Source organism: Diceros bicornis, chromosome 21, assembly GCF_020826845.1.
Source record: "Diceros bicornis minor isolate mBicDic1 chromosome 21, mDicBic1.mat.cur, whole genome shotgun sequence".
NCBI classification, from domain to species: domain Eukaryota; kingdom Metazoa; phylum Chordata; class Mammalia; order Perissodactyla; family Rhinocerotidae; genus Diceros; species Diceros bicornis.
The window spans coordinates 46940759-46967201 of record NC_080760.1 but is presented as its reverse complement, the minus strand read 5'-3'; the positions used below and the strand labels follow the sequence as shown (position 1 = coordinate 46967201).

General features: G+C 46.9%; 1 protein-coding gene across 1 annotated transcript in view; it reads right to left on the bottom strand.

The window, feature by feature from the left end:
- The window catches only part of TG (thyroglobulin), a 256521-nt gene that overhangs the window by 124790 nt on the left and 105288 nt on the right, over window positions 1-26443 (bottom strand). The window contains exon 35 of the mRNA XM_058564964.1: window positions 23410-23472. Coding sequence (XP_058420947.1) covers window positions 23410-23472 — 63 coding nt within the window. The remainder of the gene's footprint in view (window positions 1-23409; window positions 23473-26443) is intronic.

Sequence of the window (26443 nt, the reverse complement as noted above, 5' to 3'; positions counted from 1 at the left end):
GCCTAGGCGATCTGCCTCCCCTCTCCAAGGTCAGTCTTGGTCCAAAAACTAGTCCACGTGGATCCACAAAGGCCCGGCCCCCTTGCCTCCAAATGGGCTCTGAAGGGGCCCTGCTTCACTTTGCATGGAAGTTCTACCCTCTCCCTGCCTAATCCTGCCCCTCGCTTCCTTACAGGGCTCGCTCCCGAGAGCGCTGTGCCCTAACCTTCGTGCATGCGCGTCTCCACCGCAGCGTCTGTTTCCTGGAACCCCAGACAAGATGTCCTATTTTAAAGATGAAGACAATGAGGCATGGAGAGGGTGAAATGGCTTGCCCAGGAGCACGTGGTTCATAAGACAGAGCAAGACTGAAACTAGGCCACTGCGTCCACAGAGCCTGTGTCCTTCCGCTGCTCCACCGTCCTGTACACAGGACGTCCTGTCACAGCAAGAGGGAAGGGCCTCCGGGCGTAGATGCCAAGGAGATGCTTGGCAGAGGTGAGGAGATCTGCCAGAGCCCCTGCGTCCCTGTGAGACAGAGGTGACCCACAGCAGGGGGCTCTAGCTTCCACTAAGAGGAACGACTGAGGGTCTAGGTCGATGGGTGCTTTATTCCGTCCACAAATAGCCCTCCAGAGGGCAAAGTGCTGCCTCCCACCATAGGCCTCTGTGATCATTTGGAAGTGCTGATTCTAGAACATTCCAGAGAGCTGTGCAGTGGGTGCATCATTGATAGTTAATGGCAAAGATCTTTCTATTTACTTATTTTTGCTTTTTGACTTTTGTCTTTTTTTCACTTAACTCTGACATTTTTTTTTTCATAAGACCACGGTAGTTTGTCCATATAATAAATATTTGTGAGTATTTACTTTGTGCTGGCAGAACACTAGGGCAATCTTAGGTGTCGCACTTTACAGTTTACAAAGCACCATCACTTATCAGCTAAGCCCTTTGCGGGTGTTCCTCCATCTCCTCAGTTTCCTCGTCTATAAAACATCCCCACATTTGATCCCTGCAGCGCCCCGGACGAGGGGCTCTGACACCTCCTTCACAAATGAGGAGTCAGAAGTTGGGCGGGGTTACATGACTTTCCAAGAACACAGAGGGGGACAGTGACTGAGCCAGAGAGAGACCTAGGCCTCTTGGCTCTAAGCCAACGCTCCTTCTATCCCCTCTGAGCTTTCTACATAGCTGAGCATCCTTTCCGGAAAATTATCCCCAGGTGTGAAAAGGTCACTGTCTTCAATAGCACCATGCTCTCAGCTCTATGGGGAAGCCTGTCCTTTTTATCCCAAACCTGTCTTTCACACCCAGAGCACTGGGAGGTTCACTAATATTAGAGTGGTAAATAAAGTAGCATAACAATCTAGCATCACTACCCTTTTGTGTGTGTGTGTGAGGAAGATCAGCCCTGAGCTAACATCCAACGCCAATCCTCCCCTTTTTGCAGAGGAAGATTGGCCCTGGGCTAACATCCGTGCCCATCTTCCTCTACTTTATATGTGACACCGTCACAGTATGGCTTGACAAGCGGTGCATCGGTGCGCGCCCGGGATCTGAACCAGCGAACCCCGGGCCACCGAAGCAGAGTGCACACACTTAACCGCTGCGCCACCGGGCCAGCCCCCACTACCCTTTTGTTTTTTAACGAAAAAAGAAAAAAGAGAGGAAAAAAGTTTATCCAGAGATGATAATGCAACCAGATTTCACATGGACTCCACAAGAGGAAGGGGGACCTCCATTCTCCTCCTGGAGCTGCGGGGCCATCTCAGAATCAGGAGCTGTGTCCTTCTGAACATGGGACCTGGCTTCCCTGCCAGAGACTCTGGGCTTTCATTTTCTTAAGCATTCTGCACATGTTGCTATTTTCATGGTCAGTACAAGTGGCATTTTTGGAACACGATCAAACTGAGTGGCGTGTTTTTAGATGGCGAGTACACTGCAATTTCAGAGAAGAGTTATGATGGGCTTTCAGGACCAAACTTGCCAATTATGGTCTTAAAATGGAAGCTTTGGCCGCACTCTGCATTTAGGTTGATGTCTGGGGGAAAGCGCCATAATTGAAGGGTGAATTTCATCTCCAAAGTGAGAGCCAGCTCATCTGTCGCCATCCCAGGGCCTGGAGCCACGTGTCTGCCACACCCTCCATGTGTCCCCCTTCCCCAGCCGGCAGGGATCACCCAAATAAGCCATTGCTGCCGTGCAGAATCCAACACCTGGGGTTCATGCATCCCATGAAAATTCTGAGAACAAGTTCTTTGTGAATGCAAAAGCGTGATGAAGCGTGAAATCTGGGGGATCTTGGTAGCATTTCACAAGAGTTTACTATCTGCCAAGAACCTGGCAACACCATTGCATTTAATCTTCACAATAGCCCACGTGTGGGCACCGTTACTGTGCACAATGTACAGACGAGGAAACTGAGATCCAGTAACACATCCAAAGGGCTTAGCTGATAAGTGGCAGTGTTAGGGTTTGAGCCCAGCTCCTTTGGGTAGAGAAACCACAGTTTCCTACAATGCCAGACCTCTTCTCCCGACGAACGAGGGGGTAGCAGGTTTTGAGTGACTCTAATATTCATCAGAGTTTGAGAACTACTGGTGGACAGTAGGAAGGATCCTAAACTTTTTGGCTAATACACTTATTTTTTCAGTCTTCCTGGAAAAAAGCAGCACCTCTGGTTTGTTGAGTTTTATTTTCTTTAAAATATATTTTATAAATTGCAATGCCAGTATCACTTATTAAAAGAAGTCATCTCCCCTTGAATTTGAAATGCCATGTTTGTCACATATTAAGTACTTAGATGTAAAGGAATTCTGTTTGGTGGGAATCTGTTTTTTCCATTCACCTCTTTGTTATTTCTGTTATCTTCCCACTACTTAAACTGTAGTCATTTTATAATACATGTTATCATTGTAAAAGTCTTCTTATATTACTTTTCTGTTAAAAATATTTCTTGGCTATTTTTGGCTATTTATTCTATCAGATGAAATTCCAAACCATTTTGACAAGTTTCAAGAAATCTCTTTTGGGATATCAATTGGAACAGTCTTAAAGTTAAAAATTAGTCTGAGAAGAAGATTTTTAATTTTATCGTGTTTAATTTGGGATGCCATTAAGAATGAAATGGGATTTTTTCCATTGTATTATAAAAATGGTTATTGTTGACCCAAAGGAAAGTTATTTATTTGCATGCATTTCTTTTCCAACGGGACCCTCACGTCACTCTCGATGTAACACACAGACATGAAACTCAGGCTTTTTTCTGTGTGGCTGCTCTGAAAACCGGCCCTAAACAGACTGCAGACTTAGCGACAACAAGCCTCAGTGGAGCTCGAGTTAGGCAATCCTCTGTGTTAACTGATTTGTTATGTATTTGTTCATCCATCTATTCATTCAACAACTACTGATCAGACTCCTACATTCCCAGGACAATACCCAACAGCAAAAAGTGGAAGCCTGGAAAAATAGGCTCGTTAGGCAAAAAGTGTAGGCTCCTTCCTACTGTCCATCAGTAGTTCTCAAATTCTGGTGAATATCAGAGTCACTCAAAGAACTTAGTACAAACCCCAAAACCTAGGCAAGGTTCCCATGTCGATGAACCCAGGTCTCTGTAACCCTTATCAGCTTTCCAGGTGACTCTGACACACGGCCAAGCTGAGAAGCACTGCCGTACACAGTCTCTGAGATATTCCTTTTGGTTTTCTGTGATTTGGCCATAACTGCTGGAGAAACAGCTTAGGCTAGTGAAAGAGACAGTTCTTATACTCGGTCTAATACTGTGTGTCCTTAGGCAAGTTCTTTAACTACTCTGAGAAACTCAGAACTTTAAAAATCATGTCTTGGGGCCAGCCCGGTGGCATAGTGGTTAAGTCTGCGCTCTCTGCTTTGGCAGCCCAGGGTTCGCAGGTTCAGATCCCGGGCACGGATTTACCCACCGCTTATCAAGCCATGCTGTGGCGGTGTCCCACATATAAAGTAGAGGAAGATGGGCACGGATGTTAGCCCAGGGCCCATCTTCCTCAGCAAAAGGAGGAGGATTGGCAACAGATGTTAGCTCAGGGCTGATCTTCCTCACACACACATAAAAAAGTCATGTCTTTATGTTAAGCCCTTGCTCTGGGTCTCTAACACACACAATGAGTCTAAGTAGACGACATGGGGCCATTGACATCTTGTTGTAGATGAGCTCATCAGCTCCTCTGCTCTGAGCCCCTTTGAGTCAGGAAACTAGTCTTTTTTCCCCAGAGCAGGGAGAAGAGGGAGCAGGAGAGAGAGGAGACCAGCGAAAGAGAAGAGGACGATTGGTCATCTAGAATGACTCTCCTTGGAGTACCCAGGGCTTCGCTGCCCCTCAGCACCCTGGCATGCTCTCTAGTTGTGTTAGACCCCACAGCCCTCAGGGAACTCCCCAGGAGCCGCTGCTGGTTAGGGAAGAATACAGGGGGGTGATGGGCCTGCCCCTGAAATTGCCAGAAACCAGAGAATGGGTCAGACAGATCCAGCAGCTGTAACTAACGGTTGACTCTGAGCATATGTCGTAAATGAGATATATTTGGCTAAACAGACAGATTCCTCAAGGTTATCCTGCCTCCTCCACTTAACAGCTCTGCGACTTTAGGCAACCACTCCCCCTCTCTGAGCTTCAGTTGCCTCATCTGCAAAATGGAGATGTTATGAGATCCTCTCTCCCAGGGTGGTAATCAGGAGTGAAGGAGCAGCTAGACTGAACTGTTGAGTGCAGAGCAGACGGACGTGGGGAGAGGACTTAGTGAAGCAGCCACTCACTGTCTCTGGGTCAAGCTGCTAGGCTCGCACTGCATTTACATCACTATCTTTTCAAAACCCTGGAGGAATGGGCCTGACTGACACACCACGGGAAGTGCTCCAAGGGCCTCCGTTTCCACAGGAGACCTGCTGCTGGGAACAGCCACGTTTATACAGGCAACGTTTCAAGGTTTCATGAGCTCAGTACATCCCAAAATGATGCATCACTGCCCCCCGATCCTGCTCTGCACCCCACACCGTGTTCTATTTCCCTCAGGGAACATTTCCACCACGCACCCTGTTGTTGATCAGAGATCCTGTCATCCTCATCCCTCCTCATCCTGTCAGTTCTGCTTTCTCAGCCCCTCTTTTCCATCCGGATTCTGACCTCATCAATTTCACGCCTGTTACTGACACTCCAGTAACTGAGATCCTGTCACCAGCCTCGCCACCTCACACTGCGGCCAGGGTCACCTCCAAATCTGATGACGGCTCTCACTGCCTACGGTCCTCGGGGTAACAGGCAAACTTGTGGTCAGCAGGGCAAGTCTGCTCAGGTCTCCAGCTACATCGTGCCCCTCTCCCCTTTACGGGGTGGGCCTGGGTGCTCCCCACTCTCGCCCACACACCAGACATGTCATCGTGTAACCATAAGAAGTAAAAAGAGTAATCTCTTTACTATGTGATTTGAGTTACTTAGGTAAACTCACATCAACCCACTCCATAGTAGATAGGGACACTGAGCCACAGGAGGAAAGGTCACAGTGGACTCCCCAAGGTCACAGGGGCAGTCCCCAAGGTCATAGAGGCATTCCTCAAGTTCATAGTGGCACTTGCTAAGGTCACAAAGGCATCCCAAGGTCACAGGGCACTCCCAAGGGTCACAGGGCACTCCCCAAGGTCACAGGGCGCTCCCCAAGGACACAGGGCACTCCCCAAGGTCATAGAGGCAGTCCCAAGGTCACAGGGCACTCCTCAGGACCACAAGGCACTCCGGATCTGAGACAGGGCAGAGCCTGGTCTCAGATCTGGCCAGCACTGTTTCCATTCTTCCTCACTGTGGCCTGGGCCCTCCTCACTGAGGTTGTGACTGACAGACCAGCCCTCCTTCCCAGCAGCAAATGCCTCCCTTTCAGCCCTGACCCGACCCTGCGCTGCGGTGGGGAAGGCTCTTGGTGATTCCTGCCTACTATAAAGACAACCTAAGTATGACATAGTTCACCAGCAGGTCCTAAGACCTCGGAGGAGAACGTTCCCACAGAGGTAAGTGGCCCTGCCTGCCTGTTAGCAGAGGGGAAATGGTGGCCCTGAAGGGAAGAGAGACTCACCAATGTCATGAAGCCCCTTTGCTCTGGGGCAGGATATATGAGCAACAAGCACTACCATCTAGTGCTTAAAAATTCAGGTAAAGAGTGTCTGATTCTGTCTTACGATACTCTACTGAGATGAACAAATGTTACCCCTATTTTACAGAAGAGAAAAGTGAGGCCAGAGAGGGTCAATGACTTGCCCAAGGCCACACAGCTGAAAGGCAGCAAGTGAGCATTTGAACCCAGGACAGCCCTGTAGTGTCATATTCCACCGTGGGCCACAGAGTTGCAGAGGGTGGATGGGGGGTGGGGGTGGGGGAGTGAGGGAGCAGAGGGGATGTGGGGGTGCAGCAGAGGAGCAGACAGCAGATGGGGGCAGCTCGGGCCACTGCACGACTCTGGGGCAGCATGGGCTGCAACCTCAGCACAGGCAGGCCTCTGAGTGACACTGAGGTACTTCTACTCCGTTCCAGAAAGAATATATTCCCTTTTAACGCAGACTAAGTAAAAAAAAAAAAAAAATTGTTGGACAAAAATATATTTGAAATTTAATTTGCCATCAATGTATGGAAAACCCTATTTAATTCCCTTTCCTTTCTTCTTTCCTCCTCCCTCCTTCCTTCCCTCCCTCCCTCCTTCCTTCCCTCCCTCCCTCCTCCTTTCCTGCCTTCTTTCCTACCTTCCTGACTTCTTGCCTTCCTTCCCTCCTTTCCAGACATCAGTTAAAGGGGGAAATGTTTGATTTGATTTCAAGGCTTGGATAGAGTATTTTCAACCGTTAAAAATAACTAAAAACCTCCCACATCACAGCAGACCTGTTGATACAGTCGGGAGAATTCTGTCACTTGCTGGTGCGTAACTAAAGGTGAGTTCCTGCTTGGGCCCTCATCTTTCTCATTTGAAAAAAACAAGGTCAAAGTGCCTTTCAACATTTCTGAATCAGATCAAAGTGCAGAAATGTCATACAGTAGCAAATGCCAAACCTTCTTTCCAACGTTCAAATCATCACAGACCCATTTTTTTAAATGAAAAAAATGTAAAAATAGGATTTTCTTAAGAATCACAAAGAATAAAGATAACAATGAGTGTAAGCTCTAAGTTCCAAAAGAATACAGGATCCTTACTCTTCTTGTTGCCATCAGAACACAAAAGAATTCCTGTCAGCAACTTGGCACTTATCAAAGTGATTGGTGCCGAATATGGAAAAAGCTTGAGGAAATACTGGAGGTGGTTTCCATGCCCAGGAGGGCTGGCTGGGGCAAAACATCAAGGTTTTGAAGACTTTCAGGCAGGAAAAGCCTTTCAGGCATCAGCAAACCGCGGGACCTTGAGCGTAAGCAGAGACAACAGACTCGCCACTGCTGCTGCCTTGGCAGCTCAATGGCCATAAGGCACTGGCTGGTGGGAGGGTCCCCTGTGCAGTCATCATCAGACAGGGCCAACACTCAGACATCCTGATTTCTCACCAACACCGTCTTTCAAGTGAGAACCACGTCACACTGGCCTATTTTTGGCCTCGTTAGCACTCAGAAAAAACAGATGTTCCTTTGATAACAGAGGGAAAAAAAACACCCTTGTTATTTGGTGATCATTTTAAAGATGAAAATGGGACCAGAGCTGCCTGTGGTCTAGCATGACTTCAGAGAGAAATGCCTTACACTTAGAGCAGACCCTACTGGGCCCCTTTTATCTTTTATAACACTAGAAAAACACCTACAGACAAAGGTACTTGTTTGGCCTCCAAATACCTATTTTGAGGTCTCCAGTGGACACGCTTCCCTTTGCGTCCCCAGAGTTTAGCAGGAGGATGACAGTGAGCACTATGGGCTGAATCGTGTCCCCCCCAAGATTCATACTTTGAAGTTCTCACCCCCACTACTTTAGAATCCAACCTCATTTGGAGAGAGGGTTTTTACAGAGGTCATCCAGTTAAAATGAGGTCGTTAGAATGGTCCCTAATCCAAAATGACTCGTGTCCTGATAAAAAGGGGAAATTTGGAAATAGAGACACGCTCAGAGGGAAGACGATGTGAAGACACAGGAAGAAGACCCATCTACAAGCCAAGGAGAAGGTTCTGGAACAGATCCCTCCCTCACAGCCCTCAAGGAACCAACCCTGCCAACACCTTGATCTCGGATTTTCAGTCTCCAGACTGTTAAGCCACCCAGTCTGTGGTATTTTGTGACGGCCGCCATAACAAACTAACACAGTGAGTGAGTACTCAGTAAAAACATCCATTTGATGATTCACAGAAGCCTGCTCTGCCCCCTGTTGTATTCTGGCCTAAAAATGCTAATCCTAATGACAATTCTTATCATGTAAAATAATACATATGACCATGGCTAACATTTACTAAGCACTTCCTATCTGCCACACACATTGTGATATGCTACATATGTTATCTCATTTAATCCACACACAGCCGTGGGACACGGCTGTTCTGGTCTCCCCTGCTCAGAGAAGTAGCCTTACATGTTTTAAGGAGGGACCACTCCGGGGGCACTCTGCCTGGCCAAATCCATTCTGCCCACTGCCAGCTCTGACTTTGGGTAAATTACACTCTAAGTGTCAATCATTGTTATTTTGTTTTAATCTGTAAACTGGAATAGTCACGTCATCTGTGTCATAGAGCAGAGCTTCCCATGTGGTAAAGGTCACAGTTTGCCGTTAATCTTTCCACACTTCCAGGGAGAGGAGGGGTGGAGGCAGCTAGCACTGATCCCCTCATTTGGTTACCCCAATGTAGATGTCATCGCCCCCAATGTATGTCATGGTGTGAAAAAGTCAGCGAGCTCTGGACACAGGGCGAGAGCTGGATGGGGCAATGCAGCCCACTGCTTGGAGTGTGTGAAGTGCACAATAACACTTGTTAAGGATTTGACCCCTGCATGTCCGCCTCCAGTGCCTGGGCTCCTACTTTTGTGCCATGTTGCTGAATCACAACAGCATATATGCTGTCACTTGTAAAACAGGGCATTTTCAACCAAAACATGAACATTAATAGTACTGATACGACTGGTGGCACCCTTTCACCTTCCTGGTCAAGATTGTCACCCAGAGGGACATAGCTCTGGTCATGCGGCCCAGGAGGATCAGAAAAGACCATTCAAATGATTCAGGGACTTGGGAGGAAGGACAGAGAAGATAGTAACTTTTTAGGCTAGGACAGAGGTCGTTAAGATTTTTCTGTTAGAAGACAGATAGTAAATACTTTAGGCTTCTCTGACTGCGTTCGTTCTCTGTTGCATATATTTCTATATACTTTTTTACAATCCTTTAAAAATGTCTGAGGCCTGTTATCAGCTCATGGGTCAGACAAAAACAGGCTGTAGGCTGTTGTCTGCTGACCCCAGGTCTAGAAGGCAGAGGCTGAGGAGGGTCATGGGTTCAGTCATTATGTGCCACTATAGATAAGGGTCTACATTCTGGGAACCAAAAATCCAACAGGCAACTTGAAAACAGGAAGTTTTTGTGCTTTTTCCAGGAATGAGGAGTAATCTGGGAGAAGCCATCTGGAGGGTAAAATATTGTAATTTTATGATATGTTGATAGTTGCCCTTCCTAACTTGGCACGTTAAAGTCCTTTCACAAAATGGCGCTGATTAGTTTGTTTTGTTTTTTAAAAATTGTTCTTACTTGGTAGAATGAAAAGTTGGCAACCATGAGCTGTCCTCCAATCCAGGAGTAGAATGTAAGCCCAGCCTGTCTTCTCTACACCGACGTGGCCTTGTCTTTCCCCTGATCCAGCCTCCGGCTGCTCCCACCTCTCTGAGACCATCTCATTGCTGTCACAGCTAACCAACCCCTGGACCTGTCTCATCCTTTCCCAATATTGTGCCCTGGAAACCAGGGTCCTTACCATGACCATAATGTCCCCTGCCCCTGTTTTGGGTCACAACCTTCTGGAACCTTGTAATCCTTCTCATCGCCCTCAAGTGGGGATGCCTGATCATTCTCTCACATTCTTCAAATTCTTTGCCAGCCAGCTCATAATTTTCATCTCCACCCCAACTCCTGCTAAAATCTTGGGCGACTTTATCATTGATGGGGAAAGTAGATGGCCCATTCAACACTCTGGTCTCAGTCTCCTGACCTCTTCAATCCCAGAGACCTTTATTTCCACTCACTCTAGCCCAGTCCCTCGACCACCACCTCCCAAACCCTGTCATGGCATGGCGTCATGGCACCATTTAAATCTTAGTTTTTCTAAGTTTCACTTGCTGTTACATCCCACAATCCTTTTTGTTCCCAACATTTTCACACTTTATCCCACTAAAACCACCTCTTTAATTCCAATTCTACTCTCTTACCCCTTCCACGTTATCCCTCTTCACTGGCTTATCATAAACCAAGGCCTGCCATCGGCCCATCATTTCAACTTCCCTTTCACCAATGCCCTCAGCTCCCTTCCTTCCCAATCTGATTAATCCAATGGGCCTGCTTTCTTGCACGTTGTCTTGGCCTGCTGAGCACAGCTAAAGAAACATCCACAGACCAACAAATTGGTGCTTTTACAGCGTTTGGGTCTTCAGCCTCAACGGAGCTCTCAACACAACCTGAGAGCTTAGTCATCTCTCTCTTCCATTCTCCACAACCACTGCTCCCAAGACTGCCACTCTCCAGGCGCAGGCATAGTCACAACGCTTGTACACTCAGCAAGTGCCTGACCTCTTGCCTCCCAGAGAAAACGGGGACCATTATCAGCATCTGCCTCAACTCCCTGTCCCCTCTCCACTCTCTATGAATCATCCCATCTTTCCCTCTTTGTTTCCCCTAAACAGAGGAAGGTCAGCTATTAGAAGTTAATTCCGCCCCCTGCACTCTAGAGCTTGCTCTTTCTCAGCCCCTCAGGGGCATCCATCTATCAATTATCCCCCAATCCAGCCCCACGCCCATCCCTCCTTTATCTTCAGTCTATCCCTGGACACCAACAGTATACTTTTTGCATAAAAAACATACTCAAATTTCTCCACTATCAAAAGAACACCTTATTCCAACACAACATTTCTTAACTTGGGGTCTGGGCTTCAAGAGGTCCATTTCCCTGAAAATATAAGCAAAATTTGGTATGTAGAGGGAGGCATACTGTTTCCAATACATTATCATAGGTGGTTCATGACCTAAAAATGGATGGTTACCAACTAAAGTTCCACTTTCAAAAATTCTTTTTTTAGCTGTCAATCTCATTCTCTCTCTTTCTTCAGAGCCAAGATTCTTAGGAAAAGTCTGTAGTTTCCACTTTCTCAAATCACTACTATTTCGTTTCTTCCCTCATCATTCCACTAAATTTGCAAAGGGCTTTTCACGACAAACCCAAGGAATGTTTTCATCCCCCCTCTTCCTTGAAATTACTGACCACGTCTCCCTCCCCTGGTTTCCATGACACCACACATGGCTAGTGCTCCTCCTATCTTTCTAGATGCTCCTTCTGGCTTCTGTTCTTCCCTTAAATACTACTGTTCCTCAGGGGTCTGTCTTTGACCTTCACTATCTATAGCGAAACACTCTCCACAGGTGATCTCATTATCCCTATGGCTTCAAATTCCACCAGCACGCTAATGATGATCAAACATATCTCCAGGCCAGACCTTGTGCCCAAGCTTCATGCTGAGATAGTCACTGCTTACTAGACACCTCCAAGCAGATGTCCCCGAGGCATCCCCAACTCAACATGTTGAAAGCCGAACACATACTCTTACTTCCATCCTTACCCACACCCTTCAACCGGTTCCCTTCTTACATTGCCTATCTTGGGAATTGCCACCACTACTCATGGGACTGCCCAACCTGAAACACGAAACACTGTCCTTGAGTGATATTCAAGGAGACTGAATGTCCGTCTAGAAAGGACATCATAGAAGGAAAGTCAGAATAAATATTCTTTCAACTCAAAATTTCAGATTCTACCATTGTAAGTGAATACTCTCCCAGGGGTAAACACATCCTATATGAATTTCTAGAAAAAAACATGGTCTCCAAGATTCCTCATGATCTGTCTGCCACCTCCCTCACCTGCCTTTCCAGCCTCATCTCTCATCCGTCTACTTCCCAGCACCCCAAATTCACGTCTTGTGTCTAGCAAATCACCTCTGTTGTGTGACTTTGCTCACTGTCCCCTTTGTTTGACATGCATGTACAAAGGGAAGTCAGTTTATTCACATGGTGAACACATCCCATCCTCCAACACCCAACTCAGATGTTGCTTCCTATGGAAACAAACCTTTCTATGACTCCTTTCTCCACCACCCCCACCAAGAGTTCTTCTTCTGCTCTAAGTGTCTTATAAATATGTCTACTGTTCCACTATCCCATTGCAATTTATTTATGTTTTTTATCTCTCTTTTAAATTATGAGCTCCTTGAGATCAAAGACTCTGCCTCAGTTTTCATTGGTTCTCCAAGACCTATCATGATAGCATATAAAAAATACTAACAATAGAAGTAGTAATATAGTTGTAGCTAGCATTGATTAAGTGTTCTATGTGCTAAACAGGAATAATAACATAACTATTTTGCATGAACTGCCCAATCCATAAATGTGTATTGAATGAATTAATTAATGAAGTTCCTTAATTAATAAAGGAGAAATGGAATATTATTCTTTTTTCATCTTTATAAAGATTAAGACTATAATTATCCACATACCTCAAGACATCAATAAATAATTATTGAATAAATCAATTAGTTAATTAATCACATAGGAAGCAAATTAATCACATAGGAAGCAATCGATTTCATAATATCTCACTTTTATGTGGCACATTCCAGCCTATGAAACACTTTCATCTACCCTGTGATACTTAATAACTACATCAACCTGGGCATTAACTGTGTTACTATTTTGCAAGGGACTGAACTGGGGTTCAGAGGTGGAGAATAACAAGACCAAAGTCACAGCTCATGATTGGCAAACCAAGGACCTGACCCAGACTGCCCCCTCCCAATCCCCCCTCCACCACAGCTGCCTCTTCTCCTTATGACTCAACTGCAGACTCAAAAAGTGGTTTCCTTGAGTGGCATGTATATTGCAGGCAGAAGTCTCCAAAGGCATCTGAAATGGTCCAGCATCTGTTGAGGTTATGAGCTTGTGAGAGCTCACATATTTTACATGGCTAACCTCAAAGACACTGCTAGAGAAATTTCTAACTAAGAACAAACCATATGCATGAAACTAGACTTGGAGCTATATCCCTCCACATCCTCATGACAAATTATTAAGTGTATCACGAGGAAAATTCCTAGTGGAAATTCAAAGGCTCAGCTTGAATCTGATTTCTCTCTAAGAAGTTTGACTCATATCATGTGAACTGCCCCCCTCAAATTCCTGCCACATACAAAGGTCACCTGGGAGATGGCATGATACTTGCGTCATTGGAACTCCTCTTTCTTGGGGTCACTGTATGTGATCCTGGGGAGTTGGATAAAACTGCAGAAATCCAGAGGCACAAATGCATATGGAGACCCAACATGAGCTGAGCAAAGTCATTCCAACAATGCAGAGGCCTCCCTTGAGAAATTGAACAAGAGCATCGGACAGAGGCCATCCTGATCTCTTGGTGGACTGGAGGCAACCTGCCCAAGGTCACACAGCTGGTTTGAACCCAGGTGTCAAGCTGCCAAGAGTGCACTCCTGCCCTCTGCCTCTCCGGTCACTGTGGTATAGGAGTAGCTGCTGCCGTCACCTCTGATCAATCACTTACTGCCTGTGTCAGGTACCCTGCTAAGCACCTTCCCTGCCTGCCTCCACCCAGATCTCACAGCAGCTGGTGGATGCAGGTGAAATTATGAACACCGCCTTAAGGAAACTGAGGCTCAGAGCAGGGAAGTGGCTTTCCCGCAGTCGCACAGAGGAGGCAGAGAACTGGAATTGAAACCCAGATTCGCCCAGTGCGAAAGTGTCTCTGCCTCACCGCTTCTGCTTCTACCAACATCTGCCAAGCGCCTTCTGCTTGCCTGCGGGTACGTTATCAGGAAAACAGAAGAAAAACAAAAACCACACCTTAAAGCATAACTGAGCCAATCATTCAAATTGCAAAAATAGAAAACTTAAAGGGAAACTTAGAGGCCATTTAAGCCACCCTGTCGCACAGTGAGAGAATCTCTGACATGCTTGAATACTCCAGGGGTGGGGAGCTCATCACCTAAATCTTACTCCATTGCAGCAGGACAACCAATGCCTTCTCCTTCCATCCTCTGACTCCATCCCCTTCTCACCTCCTCCCCTGCTGGCCTTCCCATCCACGCTGAAGCCCTCCTTCGTCTCTCCTGAGCTGGGCCCCTCTCACCACCTGGACTTTGCACATGGTGGGGGGAAGGTGACTGCTTCCTTGATAAATCAAATTCAGCCCCACTAAGGAGGGCAGAGAATTCAGACAGAGACTCACCAGTGGGTGAGAATAAATGAGGAATGACCAAATAATCATTAAAAAAAAAAAAAAAAAAAAGCTTTGTGTAGCACTAACCACTTGTCACATAGCACAGTATTACCATTTTTAATTAACAGGTAAAATTATTATAATCCATAAAATTAAAGGAAATCTACCACTGTTGATAGACTGCATTCAGAGATGGTTTAATTCCTCGTCAGCCACACAGAATGATTTGAGGGCCCAAGGAAGGGTAACCTGTCTAAGACAGTTCCCCTAAATGCTTGTCAAATGGCCTGAATTCCCACTCTTAGAAATGAAATCTTTCTGGCTTACCCACTTGTTAAAATGTGAACACTCTTGGGGAAAATATGGTATTGAAAAAAAAAAAGGCAGGTCCTAGGTTGGCATATTTTATCCTTGGCTCTATGTGCCTTAGATTCTATAGAACAAATCCTTGACGGACCAGGTACCAAACTGGTGCTGTCTAGGAGGAAGCTACCAAGAGAAATCCTATGTTTTCTCCATCCTTTGAGATATAACAAGGGCTTAAGACAAAATCATTCAGCAAACATTAATCAATGCTTCCCAGGCACACTATGTACAGCTGCACAGGTTGTACACTGTACAATTGCAGGGGTAGCATTCACAAAGACTACCTGTGAGAGGGATCCCTTAGAACTGGCAGTGCTTGACCTAATCCAGCTATTTATTCCAACAATACCAACCTTCACCAGGCATTGGGTACAGCAATTTTACATATAATAACTCTTTTAAGCTTAATAACAACCTCTTTGAAGTAGACATCATCATCTCCATTTTACAGGTGAGGCAACTGAGACTCAGAAAGATCTTTTAAATTGGTCAAGGTCACATACACACCTAAGGAGTGGCACAGGAAGGATTCCCATAGCCCACGTGGTTTCCAATATTCTCAGCACCATTCATTCATTTATTTTTTTCCTTTATTTATTCATTCTTTCAACAAACATTAATTGAATCACTTTTAGCTTTAAATACTAACCTGGAGCAAAGTGAATATGTATATATATTCTTTCTTTTAAAAAAAACACATAAATAAAATAATATTGAGCATCGACTGTATACCAGACACTTTGCTAAGTGTTTAGGATCAAACTATGAATTACAAAACACCTGCCCTTTGGAGCATGAAATCTATCAAGGAAGCAAGAGAAATACATTCACTCATTCAGCAAATATTTTCTGAGTACTGACTAGGTACCAGTCATGCTTCTAGGTGCTAAAACATAGCTGTGAAGGGGACAGAGAAAGCTCCGGCCCTGTGCAGCTACCCTTTAGAGGTGGGGCAGACAAATACTTGAGGAGGAAACACGTGAGAAAATCTCACAGCAATAAGCTGTCTGCAGACAATAAAGCAGGGTGAAGGGTGGGGAGAGCAGAAGGAGCTGCTCTGATGGGGTGGTCAGAGGTCTTTGAGGAGACGATGTTAGCTCGGAGCAGAGGAGGAGCGGCCTGGTAGAGATGTACTCGGATGAGGCTCCGTGGGGCAGGGCTTTCTGCCAGCTCTATTCCCTGCCTTCACCCTGGCACCTCATGCCTGGCACAGAGTATGTGCTCACTACACACTTGTTGAATGAATAAGCGAATAACTGGGGAATAATAAGCGAATGAATGGGACAGCCAAGGCAGAAAAAACCATAACTGTGTCCCAAATCCAGCCCCTCACCAGCCGGCTGGAGGTGCCCTCCTGCATCTGTGGAGAGAAGCGGAGCCTTCCGAGCTGGGGGCCACTGTCACGCATATCCCATTTTCCTTCAATCTGCCATTGCCATGACCCCATTTGCCGGCTGCGTCTTTCCCCTTCTCAGCCCCTGGGTCTCAGAGATGCAGAGAAGAGGGCCGGGAAGGGGCTGCTAGATGTGAAGCTGTGCATACTCAGCCCAGTTGCCCAGGCGGCACAGTCCCGGACAAAGGCCCTGGGTTGGGAGCAGAGTTGACCACACACTGAGTGCTGCAGCTGCCAACCAGACAACTCACTCAGCACGCTCGCGGGAACGGAGGACACAGGGCATGCTGGCCAGCCATGCCTCGCTGGGCCCTGGAATATGGGACCTCTTCCTGGACAGCAATTCTCACGGAGTAGCAACGTAGTATGCACTGTGAGCTCCCTCGACAAGGGATGTGTGTACGTGTGTGTGCGCGCACACACGTAAGCTCTGAGCATATTAGGAAAGGAAATTTAAGTTTATGCAAACATTAGACAATTTTGGAGTCAGTGCCTGCTCACCTGGGCCTTTCAGTCCGAGGACGAAAGGATTAAGTTTAGCCCTGTGTGGGTTAATGCACCGCCAGACTAGGGGCTACAGTGGGAGGTGGCAGTGCACCTGGTTGGTGCAGGGCAGCCTGCACAGTTTTGACAGCACCCATCGCCCCTGAAACGTGTCCGGGATGAGATTATTAAAGTATAGCCCTGCTGGGGTACATGCTGTGGTGTGTCCCCAGACCCCCATCAGGAATGAAGGGCTCTGCCCCAGCTGCTGAGAGTGCTGCCTGCAGGCAGACCCCATCCGCAGCCCTTTGCAGGGAGAGATGCCCTCCAGATGGTCGTGCCCCTTCTCAGGGGCCCATACCAAGGAGGGACCACTGTGGGGGCATAACTATTTTGAAGATCACCCCAGCATGCCTAAAAGGTCAGCTGAGGCCTCCACCAAGACTTCATTGAAGCTCACCGTCCGCCTCCGCCCAGTCTGGCACCCCTCCTTTTCATTCTCCACCCCTCTTGAAAACATTCCCTAAAAAATGACCTGCAGACTAAACACCAGAGTCTGATTCTCGTGGAACCCCACCAGCGCGAGTCAGTATATCCAGTGGGGAGACTCTGGGTTTGGATTCAGACTGAGTTTGAATCCCAGCTCTACCATTTACTAGCTGTGTGACCTTGGGCCTCTCTGACCCTCAGTTTCCAAATCTGTAAAATGGACATCATCGTGCACACCTCATAGGGCAGCTGTGGGGATTGAAATATGGAAGCTCTTAGCATAGTGATCGACATATTCAGCCACTCAATAGATAGGAATTTAAAAATCCGTCATTTTATAGCTCTGCCATTAGCTGGCTGTGACTAGGGAGAGTTACTTTCTCTCTCTTTGCCTCACTTTGCCTCCCTGTGAAAAGATGCGTTTGGAGTTGGGAATTATTCCCAACATGTCTTGAAGACTCGCTCTCTATCGGGTTCTGCGTTGCACGGTGTACTTTGTTTACTCTTCAACACAAGCCTACTGGATTGATATTTCTTATTTTTCACCATCATCCTCATTTCACAGAGGCAAACTGAGGCATGGAGAGGCTGAGAAATCTGGCCCCGGAGCACACAGTGACGGAATAGGATTGGAAGCTGGGCAGACTGACTTCACAGCCCATTGCCGCACCACGAAGTCCCGCTGCTTCCCTCAATTAGAGGCCGTGCACGCTCCCTGCCAGCTCTGACATTTTTTAGGCTCCCACGACTCTGTCGCCAGCTTAATGGAAAACATTTGCAGAAAAGATCAACTGAATTCCATCAACCCACTGGCACTGTGGAAAGTAAGATAGAGGCAAAGCTGACAAAGTTAATTGACTACAATTTCGTGGCCCCAAAGACTGTTCGCGCAGCCACTTCTATTTCCATCTATCCCTCCCGAATCCAGGCTTTGTCGCTGTCGCTGAGCTCCAGACGAGGCTAGGGGAGGTGGTGGAAAGCTGAGCGGGGCAGCCTTGAACAAGGCATCCTTCTCCGCACCACGGCGTACCTTCTCAGCAGCAGCCTCACTCACAGCTCCCCCTGCTGGTAGCAGTCTGCGCTGCACCCGCTGCTCCGAGGGGGCTCCCCGTCGAGGGCTGGGGCATTTTCTAAAGGGTATTTTGAAGTTCTTCAGGTGAAATGGATTTCGAATACAGATACAAATTTCTAAAGACTCATATTCTGTGTTTTCCTCTGGCTTGCAATCCAAACACTCACTTTGCTTCAGTGGGACCTCTAAGAGAAGGGCTTCTGAGTAAGCCCTTGGACAATCTAACAATTGAGCCTGCAGGAGAGGAGGTGATAGCCGCCATCCTAAAGGCAGGCTCCGGCACCTGAGAAGACAACTCACTCTAACCCCGAGCATCCTCTCTGGATTGGTTGTTGTGGGTCTTTTAAGAAGCAATGGACATTTTCTCTTAGGAAGAAATGACATCTTTACTGTTTTGCTTGTTTAAAAAAAGTACACTTTTTTCTCGAAGAAAGTAAAATGGTGCTCTATTCACAGATGACACAATTGTTCTCATTTCCCCCAAATCTAGTTTGTCCACCCACCAATGCATCCCCCTCACAGCCCAAAGGGAGAGCTTTGGAACAGTTTTAAAGCTCATTGAGTAACTGTGTAAAGCCCTTCCAGGATCTGCAGTACCCAAGACATTCTATTTTTTGGACTCTGTCCCCATCCAGCCTCCGTCCTGCCCTTTGCTGGCCCTGCAATCCTGAACTACTTGTATTTCCCTGCATGTGCCATCTAACGCATGCCCCTGGGCTTCTGTTCCTGCACCTCCCTCTGCCCACGATGCTCCTTTTCCCCTCTTGGCCATCTGACAACTGCACCTCATCCTTAATGTCCCAGCCCGGCCGTGATGCGCCTGGGGTCTGCAGTGAATTTGGGGGAGCCTTCCCCATGTTCCCACTGCAACCTGGAAATAACTTCACTGTGGTAAGTGGCTCATCTCCTTAAATTTTTCTTCCTGTGCATTTCTCCTGCCTAAAATGTGGGGTCTTATCTTTGCAACCAAGACCTCTAACTGCCAGCCCAATGCCTTTCCTGGAATATAAATGAAAATTCAGAATCCATTAATCAAAAGTGGCTGGCATATACATATTCACTGAATTCAACTAAGCTGAAATGAAAGATGATCTGTGTTGCCCTAACATGCTTCTCTATAGTTGCCTGCCCTAGAGCATGCTGTCACTTTCCTGCTCACTCAGCCATCTCAAGAGATCTTGCCACAGTCTAATTCTAAACCCAGTAGGAAGGCTCCTACAAGCTCCTGCTTAGGTTACAGCTTTTCTCCACTGATCATCTTCAGCCTCAACCCGGCTGATTGCCCTATGCTGGCCATACCGAACTGTCTCCAATGTCTGAATGCCCCATGCTGTTTCGTGCCTCAGGGCCTTTGCACATGCAAACTGCTATCTCTGGAAAGACTTCCTGAAACTTGCCCATTTGGCATACTCCTGCCATCTTTAAATCAGCTAATGTGTTAGAAGCCTTCTCTGGAGCAACATAAACGAAGTGCTTAGAGTAGTGTCTAGCACATAGTATGTACCCAAGACAGGCTTGAGAGTCCAGAAATCACCTTCATCTTCATACCATCCCCATTGGCCAATCAGAGCATCAGAATCCCCTTCTTGCAGTAGACTTCGAATGGGCTGCTTATACACACACGCCCACAAGAAACAAGGCTGACAGGTTAGGGCTCCAGACAAGGCTAGGACTCAAAAGTCCATCTCTGTCATCCTTTCCAGAAACTCAAACCAAATGTTCTTATCTAACTCTGTGGGGCCCAGATACATGTGGGCTCCAATCCCAGCCTGGTCATTTAACCTCTCCGAGCCTCAGTTTCCTTGTTTAAAAAACAGATCTTGCTACCATCTAGCTTTCTTATGAGCACTAAATGATTTATGAAATGTTTGGTATTTAACGAACATTCCTTTTTTCTCTGAATAGAAAGTGCATAAAGATGAGCATTTTAAGTATGCACAGTGCATACACACATGTGCGTGCATGTGCGCGTACACACACAAAATCCATGTCAAAATCACGTTGACATATCAATACCCTGAAGGCAGAATTACGCCATCCCTCTGAGTCACATCAAAGGAACATGCTCAGACTCTTATTTCCAGTGTGGGAACTCTAAGCACAGATGGAAGGTCAGCTCCGACATCTCTCCTGTTTTCAAGTCACGCTTGTCAGAGGTACATTTAAAAATACTGTGACACCTCATTCCACCTTGGACACATCTACTCACATGCATAAACTTTGTGCGTGTGTGAAAGGAGATGTGCAACACTCCATCCCTTTTCTTTCTTTTGTCACTAGTTCAAGTCTCAGTAACACAAATGTTTAGCAAAAACCAGGGTGGAAGCATTGTAAAAATCACTCGAAGATATTTATGTTTTGATATACTCATATCTAACAGTACGCATTTGACATTAGGATATCAAAGCACTGTTTATCTATCAATTTAATAAATAACTTTTTCATGATAATAGTTAAAGATGGCAAAGACGTGATGGAAAAAACACTTTAATTCACTGCTGGTATGCATGCTACTAGGAAAAACTGTTTGAGACTAATTTGGCAAAAGAAATCGAGAGTCTTAAAATATAAAATTCTCGAACTCAATAATTCCACTTTGGAGAATGTGCCCCCAGGAAGTAATCTGGATGTTGGCGAGAGATTTATATACCCAAGCGTTCATTGTGATATTTTCACAATGATGAAGAGTCATAAAGAATCAAATGTCCAAAAATAGAGGAATGAGTTAGTGAACTGCAGTCTGCCTAGCTGGTGGAGTAAGAGGACAGCTGTCGCTGATGACACTGTACCGTCCTTTTTAACACTTACCTTTCCCTTTATCACCAGATTGGGAGCATCGTGAAAGTAGAAATGTAGACAGATGAATGAATGAATGAATGAATGAATGAATGAATATACACAAGCATGTGTGAATGCATAACTTAGAGAGATATATAACAATTTGGAAATATACACGTGATGCAATATTAGATAAAAACACAAAATAGAACAGCGTAGAGAGATTACAACTACTTCAGACCACACAGAAAGCCTAAGGAGATTGGAAGGAAATAGTCTAATGTATTAACTGACAGAGAGTAACTTCTAAACAACTATGTAATCTTTCCTGTTAAATTTCCGTGCTGCTTGAATGCTCTATAACTAACGAATAATAAGATGGGACCTGTCTCTTGAGGTTTGTATGAAGATCAAACACTGAGTACAGTGCTGAGGACAAAATGAAGTCTTCATTAAATGTTGAAGAGTTTCAAAAAGTACTATATTATTGCTTTTAATTAATTTAATACGGCACATTTATCTTCTCTCCTGCCACAAACCCCTACGAAACAAAGTAATGGAATAAAAAAGTCTAAACTCACAAAGAAAAGAACAGGAACGAGCAAATAAATAGCAGACAAGGGATGTCAGCAAATTTTTAGATGAAGAAAAGGAGAAGGAGGTGGGCTAACAGACACAGCAGCGTGCAATAACTAACACCCCAGGTACCTACAGGCTGGGGTGTGGACGAGACGGATTTGCTCCACGGATCCCCCTGGGAGCCAAGGAGCAAGAGGCGCCATGGAAGGCAGGGGTGAACGTGGGGCTGAAAACAGAAGCATCAGCTGATGATCCCTGTCCACGGTGGTTGGTAATAATAGCAGGAGATTGCTCTCACCCTCGTTGGCTCCCTAGTGAGCCGTAACAATTAATACCCTTGTTTCAACCCCAAGTCTTGATATTACTAGATTTTCAGAGTGAAAGAGGAAAATTGGAAAGGAAGTGCTAAAGGAGAGCCCCGAGTTCTCATCTCTCAAAGCAGGAACTCAACAGTTACTTCCAAAATTGACAAATCAAGGAATAGCAGGATTCGTGGATTATTTAGAAACACAGAGGCCACGGTGAGAAAAAATTAGCCAAAAGAGTTGACCGTGGTGGCCTCCAGGAGTGGGAATGGAGGTGGGTGGAGGTGAGACAGGGAACCAGTTGGTTTTTTTTACACCAAAAATCTTTTGGGACTGTTTGATTATTTCAATCATTTGTACATTATCTTGATAAAACTCAAATCAAAGTCTGGCTCGGACATGTATTAGTTGTTTGGCCTTGGGCTTAAGTTATTAACCTCTCTCTAGCCCCACCTCCACCATCCATGACATGGCAATAACAATTCCTGCCTCACAATATTGCAGGAAGCTAACACCAGATCCCATGTGCAGAGTGCTTAGATCTAAAGTCTTAGGCATAAAGTCTTAAAGTGCTTGGAGATAGAAATTCTGTATAGAATGTGCAGGAAAAAAACATACATACATACATATATGCGATCTTCAAAGTCAGACCTTTTAACTGAGTGGAGGAAACTGACAACACGGGCTGAGGACATTGACCCTTTCAGCCATAGCCTTGACTGTAATGACTCCCTCCTACACAAGCTATATTCTGTGTCTTCAGCCAGGACGGTAATGACAGCTGTCCAGAGCCCCTCAGACATCATGTCACAGGACAGGAATTAACGTCGCTTGGGCTCTCTTGGAGCCTCTCATTTCCTGACTATGGGAAGGCAGAAAAGGGATGTGCATCGAGACCCACACTCGCCTGCCTGCCTCCACCTCACCCCATCCTGAGAGGCCCCACCGCACCCACCTCCCCGAACTTCCTGCCGCCTCGTGAGCAGACAGGGCATGGGGTGGGAGCCCGAGGATGACATGCAGGAGGGGGTGGCAGCCTCAGCCTCCCAGGGCCAGTGCCCAGTCTTAGATGTCACCATGCCTGTGTGCTGATGGCTGTGAGCCCCAACTCTTCTGCACGTGGGAGAGCTGACCTCTTCCACTTTCTGGCCACAAATAGCACTATTCTTGACATTGGCCCAGGAGTGTGAAGGTCTAGGTAATACTCAATGGGGCCAAACAATCCTCAGAATGAAAATTGGGAGAACTGGGCTTAAGTCCCACTCTGTTTCCAATTAATTGCGTTATTTGGCCAAGGTATTGAATTCCTACCAGTTGGTTTCCTCATCTGTGAAATGGGCTGGTATTTGCCCTCTCTACGCATGTGTGATTGATTCCTATCAATCTTGAAGGAGCTTGAAGGAGTGAATGTGAGAGGGTCCTGGGAGCTATCAACTACTGGACAAAAGCAAGGAGGAAGAAGAGAAAGATGAGCTGGTAGTCTCATCAGAGAGATCGAAGACAGCGCACTTACCTTTCTCTGTGAGGGAGGGCAGAACCACCGAAGGGCAAAAACTGGGAGCATCATTTTGAGCAACTGAAAAGAAGAAGAAGGCAGCCTTTTAGCTCTTCTTCACCCCTAATATCATTGAGTTCTGAAGGCATTAACAGAGGTACAAGTTGGTGGTAGGAAAGTTTTACTCGGGACGTAGACGTAGACAGTGCGTTGGGCCCCAGCACCACTCCTGCATCAGCGAGGGTGGGCTAGGTTATGCTCAAGTGACAATACCACATCTCAGGGGCTAGAAACAACACAGGCTCCCCTCTCCCTTGCACCACATGTCCACTGCGGTGGGCTGGGGCTCTGCTCCCTCTCGTCCTCCCTCAGGCCCAGGCGGAGGAAGGCTGCGCTGCGGCCCTTGTCTCACAGATGCTGCAACGGGGGAAAGAGACGCAGCACACTTCACTCCTGCTCTCACAGTTTCTGCCCACAAGTGACACACCACACCTGTCGTTTTCACATGTCACTTTCCAAAGCCGGGGCGAGGCCGGGGATGAAGAAGTGCAGTCCCACCATGCTCCAGAGAGCAGAGAGCCGAGAGTCAGAGCCGTGGGGAACAAGAGAAACGTCCACGCCATCACTGACGGACTGCTCACTCGGGCTCTGCTCTCTCTGCTCGCAGCGGGGACAATACAGCCCAGCTTGAGAATTCCTGTGAGCGTCACACGGGATAACGCCGTGCCGGGCACAGGGCAGGAGCTCAGGAAATGACAGCTATTAATGGCAGGCAGCACAGCAGGGGGGACAGAGGCCGGACTTGGAGGGCAGACTGACCTGGACTCAAGCCTCCATATGCCTCTTAGAAGCAGGGCAGAGGGACAAGTTATCTGACTTCTTCCAGACCCGGTTTCAGCATCGGTAGAATAAGGATGGCGTAAGAATTAAATGAGAAACCGTGCATACCCAGTAGGTGACCTGGAAGTCCTAATTATCTTCTCCCCCTTCCCCTTCCCTTATGGAACAAATCTGAATCTTCCAAGCTTCAGCATTCTTTTCTCGCGATGGCCCAAACTAGAAGTGCACACAGGGTCTCCTCCCTCTCTGAGCTCTGTGTAGCATGGTCAGCGGCCAGGGGTCAAGGGCAGGGGTTCTAGGGTCAGCGGCCTAGTGCAAGATTCACTTGGCTGCTTTCCCCTATGCGACCTTGAGCAAGTTACCTAACCTCCCTGGCCTCAGTTTCCTTGTCTGTAAAATGGGAGTAACGACAGTCCCTATCTCAGGGTCACGAGCTTTAGATGAGTCGGTACATGTAAAGCTTTGGGCATACAGTAAGCACTCAATAAATGCTGCCCATTATTTGCTCTTAATATTACCCTTTTACCGTGACACACTCTTGTCATTGTCTCTTGTCCTTGTCAGCCCGCATGAAAAGCCTCAGGTCAGCGTCATGCTCTGTTCTGGACCCCAAAGTCCAGGCTTGGGTCCCCTCACTTCCCATCTCCCTCCTCTGCCTTCTTCTCTTCGGTCAGGTACACCATGACCCAGCCTCTCTGAGTTCTAGAATCTCCAGTTGTATTGCATCTCTCCCACCTGGCTCCATCTGCCTAGATGCAGCTGCTCCCAGTCATTCTATGGCCTTGGTTCCCAGACTCTAGCAGACACGGGAGTCCCTGGAGGGCTTGGTAACACACACCGTGCTGGGGCCCACCCCCAGAGCGTCTGACTCAGCAGGTCTGGGGTGGGACCTGAGATCTGGCATCCCTAACAGGTGATACTCATGCAGCTGGTCCAGGGACACACTTTGAGGATCCCTGAGCTAAGCCTTCTGTCGTCCTACATTCTGTGAGCTCTTCAGACAGAACGCAGAATTACAAATAGCCACCCACCATGCTCCACTACACCCGGCGGGCCAGCTCGGCACCGTACACCCCACCTGTTTATTTATATGTCTGTTTTTCCTGGAAGAAAGTGGTTCTCAGAGCAAAGAGCTTGTGAGTTCACGCAGTCTTCAGAGAACAATTTGACTATCTATATCAAGGGCATTCAAATGTCCACACCCTTGGACCCAGTAATTCTGCTTCCGGAACTTTGTCTTGAAATTCAAAGCAGGCTCGGTCCGCAAAGGAAACGTTTAGACAGTACTAACGAAACACTAGAAACTCTATAAATGTCTAACACTGTGAGAACAGTTGGGCGAGCTACCATACCATACAGGGAGAATTACTGTGCAGCACATCTCAGCAGAGCATCTATCACATCCTTCTGCTGTTGTGGCTTTACTTGCTTTTTCTCACCCACTATTGGTGTTTCTTAACAAGACACTATTAGCCTTTCGGGTGGGACCTTCTTCACTGTACAAGAATAGCTGAGCCCTGAAAGTTCTCAGCTTCACTGGGCCCCAGGGCACTGAAAACCTCAATACCTTCAGTCCCTGGGAGGATGGAGAGTCCCTCCTACTGAGAATCTTACTGTATAAGCCTGAGCAAGTTGCTCAGCTAATTCTACTTGTCAATAAAGGAATGCAAACCTTTCTTCTTCCCAACGCTGCTTTCAGTAGCATCAAGTTGGTAGCTTGAAATTGGCCGTGGTGGGAGTATTTACACCATAGCAAGCAGCAACCACTACAAATCAGGGCTTCCCCCCACCCTCGCCAGTTGTAAAATATTCAGCAGCACAGCACAGAATGGCAGTGACAATAGGCCCTGGGTTGTCTGGGGACTAAAGAAGATGTTGTCTGTAAGATGCCAGCCCAGCGCCTGGAGCGGACTCTGTGCTCAGTGGATGGCGGAAGCTGTTGAGAGGTTGTGAATGATGATGAAGAACGCACTGTACAGCGAACTCTAACTCCATGTGGTCGTCTCTGCGTGGGTTGCAGAGAGGCATAATTAACAGAGCTTGTCATTTCCTTTCCAGGTTATGTTTCTGTGTCTAGAATTGCTACAGGAACCAAGTGCCTTTGTTTAGCAGAGAAGAGAGGAACTATGAGGCTTCGATTGTTTTTTTTTAGAAGCCACATTTGACTTTGTAAACAAAACAAAGACCCTGCCCTCACTTGCAGGCCACGCAC